Consider the following 3,493-nt stretch of genomic DNA (forward strand, 5'->3'; position numbering starts at 1 on the left):
TTTGGGAAGTCATGTCTAACAAACATTGGAGTTTTTCAAGGAGGTAACCAAGAGGATAGATGAGGGAAGTGCAGTGGATGTTGTCTATATGGACTTTAACAAGGCCTTTAACAAGGCCCCTCACGGCAGGCTGGTCTGGAGGGTTCGATCGCATGGGATCCGGGGGGGGGGGGGGGATAGAGGATTGGATTCATAATTGGCTCTGTGGTGGGAAGCAGAGGGTGAGGGTCGAGGGGTGTTTCTCAGACTGGAGCCCGGTGTCTCCTGGTGAGCCACAGGGGTCAGTGCTGGGACCTTTGCTGTTTGTAATTTATATAAACGCCTTGGGTGTGAATGTACAAGGCGCGGTTAGTAAGTTTGTGGATGATACTAAAATAGGTGGTGGTGTAGACAGTGAATTAATTTATGAAAAATTACAGGGGATCTTGATCAGCTGGGTCTGTGGACCGAGGACTGACAAATGGTTCTCAATCCAGATAAATGTGAGGTTTTGCATTCTGGGAGAACACACCAGGGGAGCACTTGTACAGTGAACGGTAGGGCCCTGGGGAGTGCTATGGAACAGAGGGACCTAGGAGTACAAGTACAGAGTTCACTGAAAGCAGCATCACAGGTAGATAGGTGGTGAAGAACGTGTTTGGCACGCTGGCCTTCATCAGTCAGGGCACTGAGTATAGGAGCTGGGAATTTATGTTGTACAAGACGAATACTGTATAAGACACTGTTATACTAAGTTCTCTAAGACGTTGGTGAGGCCGCACTTGGAGTATATGTACAGTTTTGGTCGCCGTGTTATGGGAAAGAAGTTACTAAACTAAAAAGAGGGCAGGAAAGATTTACCAGGACGTTGCCTGGACTTGGAGGGGGTCTGAGTTACAGGGAGAGGTTGTGTTGATTAGAACTTTATTCCCTGGAACATGGGAGATTGAGGGGTGACCTGATAGGGGTATACAAGATCATGAGGGGCATAGACAGGGTGAAAGCACACAGTCTTTTTCCCAGGGAGGGGGGGACTAAAAACGAGACAGCATAGGTTTAAGGTCAGAGGTGAGAGATTTAAAAGGGACGTCAGGGGCAGCTTCTTCACACAAAGGGTGGTGCGTATTTGGAACGAGCTGCCAGAAACAGTGGTTGAGGTGGGCACATCAGCAACGTTTAAAAGCCATCGAGATAAGTCCACGGATGGGAGAGGTTTCGAGGGCTATGGGCCAAATGCGAGCAAATGGGACCAGCTGGCTGGGCAACATGGCCAGCATGGACGAGTTGGGCCCAAGGGCCTGTTTCCTGTGACGAACCTGCTCCCAGTCCCTTTTCTCTCCTCCTGATCTGCCCATGCCCCACACACTCCTTGCCACTGGGTCCCCTCCCCCACTGTTCCCATCTGCCTGAGAGAGAGGGTGTGAAGACAAGACAGATTCAACCACGGATCATTTATTTCGGCATCCGAGCTCCATGCGAACTGGCAGTTTCCGCACAGGAACAGAGCCTGCGGGTTACTCGAGGAGACGGAGTGACGGTCACTGCAAACACAGCGCAACCGGGCAGTGGGGGAAGGTCCCAGCCGCAACAGGAGAGGGCATTCCCAGTGCCAGGAAACACAGCGTCCTTCCTCACAGAGCCCCTCCCTCCCTCCCCCGCAAAGCTCCTTCGCCCAGCAGCTCACGTCCCTCAACCTCCTCGCTCCAAGACACGTCACACAAGGCAAGTCTCTGCTCTTCCCTCCAGCCCCCGGCTTCACTCCATCTCCATCAGGCTGCTGCGGCATTCCCGGGAAACCATCAGACGCATCAACTGGTTCTGGAACTTCTCAAACTTCTTGACATCTTGAGCTTGGTCCGTCTTGTACTGGAGGCACTGGTGGGAGAAGGGAAAAAGATCGTGAAACAGGCTCAAGGGCAGCTTCTATCCCGCTGTTATAAGACTATTGAACGGTCCCCTAGTACGATAAGATGGACTCCTGACCTCACAGACTTAAGGACAGCTTCTACCCCACTGTGATAAGACTATTGAACGGTTCCCTTATACAATGAGATGGACTCTGACCTCACGATCTACCTTGTTGTGACCTTGCACCTTATTGCACTGCACTTTCTCTGTAGCTGTGACACTTTACTCTGTACTGTTATTGTTTTTACCTGTACTGCATCAATGCACTCTGTACTGACTCAATGTAACTGCACTGTGTAATGAATTGACCTGTACGACTGGTTTGGAAGACAAGTTTTTCACTGTACCTCGGTACAAGTGACAATAATAAACCAATACAATCTACCTCATCATGGTCCTTGCACCTTATTGTCTGCCTGCACTGCTTCTCTGCAACTCTAACACTTTATTCTGTATTCAGCTATCGTTTCCCCTTGTGCTAGCTGGATGTGCCATTATAATGAAGTGATCTGTATGGGCAGCATGCAAAACAAGTTCTTCACTGCACCTTGGTACCTGTGGCAATAATAAAACCAGTTTACCAATGTCCCCGAGAGATGCACGAAATGCACCTCACACCATGGTCCAAAGCCCGGCTCACATTCACCCACTTGATCTCCAAGGGGCTCCACCCAACCTCACCTACATCCGGAGGTCCCCTTCCACACCAGGGGCTGACCCGATCCTCCAGCACCCATGCCAGAGCTTCCCCACGCTAGCACAGATCCCTCCTCAGCTCCCGACTGAGTTCCCAGGTGCACCTCACACCCGAGGCTCCACAGACTTACACCCACCGGTGAACAGAAGCGTCCCGTCCACCTCTCCAATCGGCTGGAGCAATTTCATCTCTCCGACCCCAGCCCCTCCTGACACCGACTCACTGGGGGCAGCAGAGACAGCCCCACCGACCTCCCCACCCCTTCACTGGGGGCCCCACCAACCCCCCTACCCCTTTACTGGGGGCGGCCCCACCGACCCCCCCAACTCCTTCACTGGGGGTGGCCCCTCCGACCTCCCCCACCCCTTCACTGGGGACAGCAGCCCCTCTGATGCCCGAGCACTGGAGACAGCCCGACCCCACCGCCCCAAAGCAGCGACCGGCTGGAGAACAGCTGTGTCTGTCCCACACAGGCAGGACACACCAGGCTGAGTGACCCTCGGGCGCCCCAGGGGAGAGAGGCAGTCTCCGGCACTGCTGACCCCGAGCGCAGGGAACCCAGAGAGCAGCCGCAGCCAGAACTCACCACCACATCGTCAGTCACCTTCATAGACAGGAGGCCGGTGCAGTGTCGGTACTTGATGACCACCCGCACCTGGGGAGAACAAGATCACACTGAAGGGACTGGGCACCACACCCAGGGGAGGGGGGACACTATCAGGCAGGGTTTCTGTCAGCACTGGGGGGGGGGGGGGGGGGGGGGGGGGGGGGGGGGGGGGGGGGGGGGGGGGGGGGGGGGGGGGGGGGGGGGGGGGGGGGGGGGGGGGGGGGGGGGGGGGGGGGGGGGGGGGGGGGGGGGGGGGGGGGGGGGGGGGGGGGGGGGGGGGGGGTGAGGAGGAAGGGTGTGGG

General features: G+C 55.7%; 1 protein-coding gene across 1 annotated transcript in view; it reads right to left on the reverse strand.

The window, feature by feature from the left end:
* Positions 1-1,415: 1,415 nt before the first annotated feature.
* The window catches only part of srp9 (signal recognition particle 9), a 3,535-nt gene continuing 1,457 nt past the window's right edge, over positions 1,416-3,493 (reverse strand). The window contains exons 2-3 of the mRNA XM_052025461.1: positions 3,171-3,239; positions 1,416-1,854 (exon numbers count right to left, since the gene is read on the reverse strand). Of these exons, the coding sequence (XP_051881421.1) occupies positions 1,735-1,854; positions 3,171-3,239 (189 nt within the window). The 3' untranslated portion in view covers positions 1,416-1,734. The remainder of the gene's footprint in view (positions 1,855-3,170; positions 3,240-3,493) is intronic.

The sequence above is a fragment of the Pristis pectinata genome, chromosome 10 (assembly GCF_009764475.1).
Source record: "Pristis pectinata isolate sPriPec2 chromosome 10, sPriPec2.1.pri, whole genome shotgun sequence".
Classification (NCBI taxonomy): Eukaryota; Metazoa; Chordata; class Chondrichthyes; order Rhinopristiformes; family Pristidae; genus Pristis; species Pristis pectinata.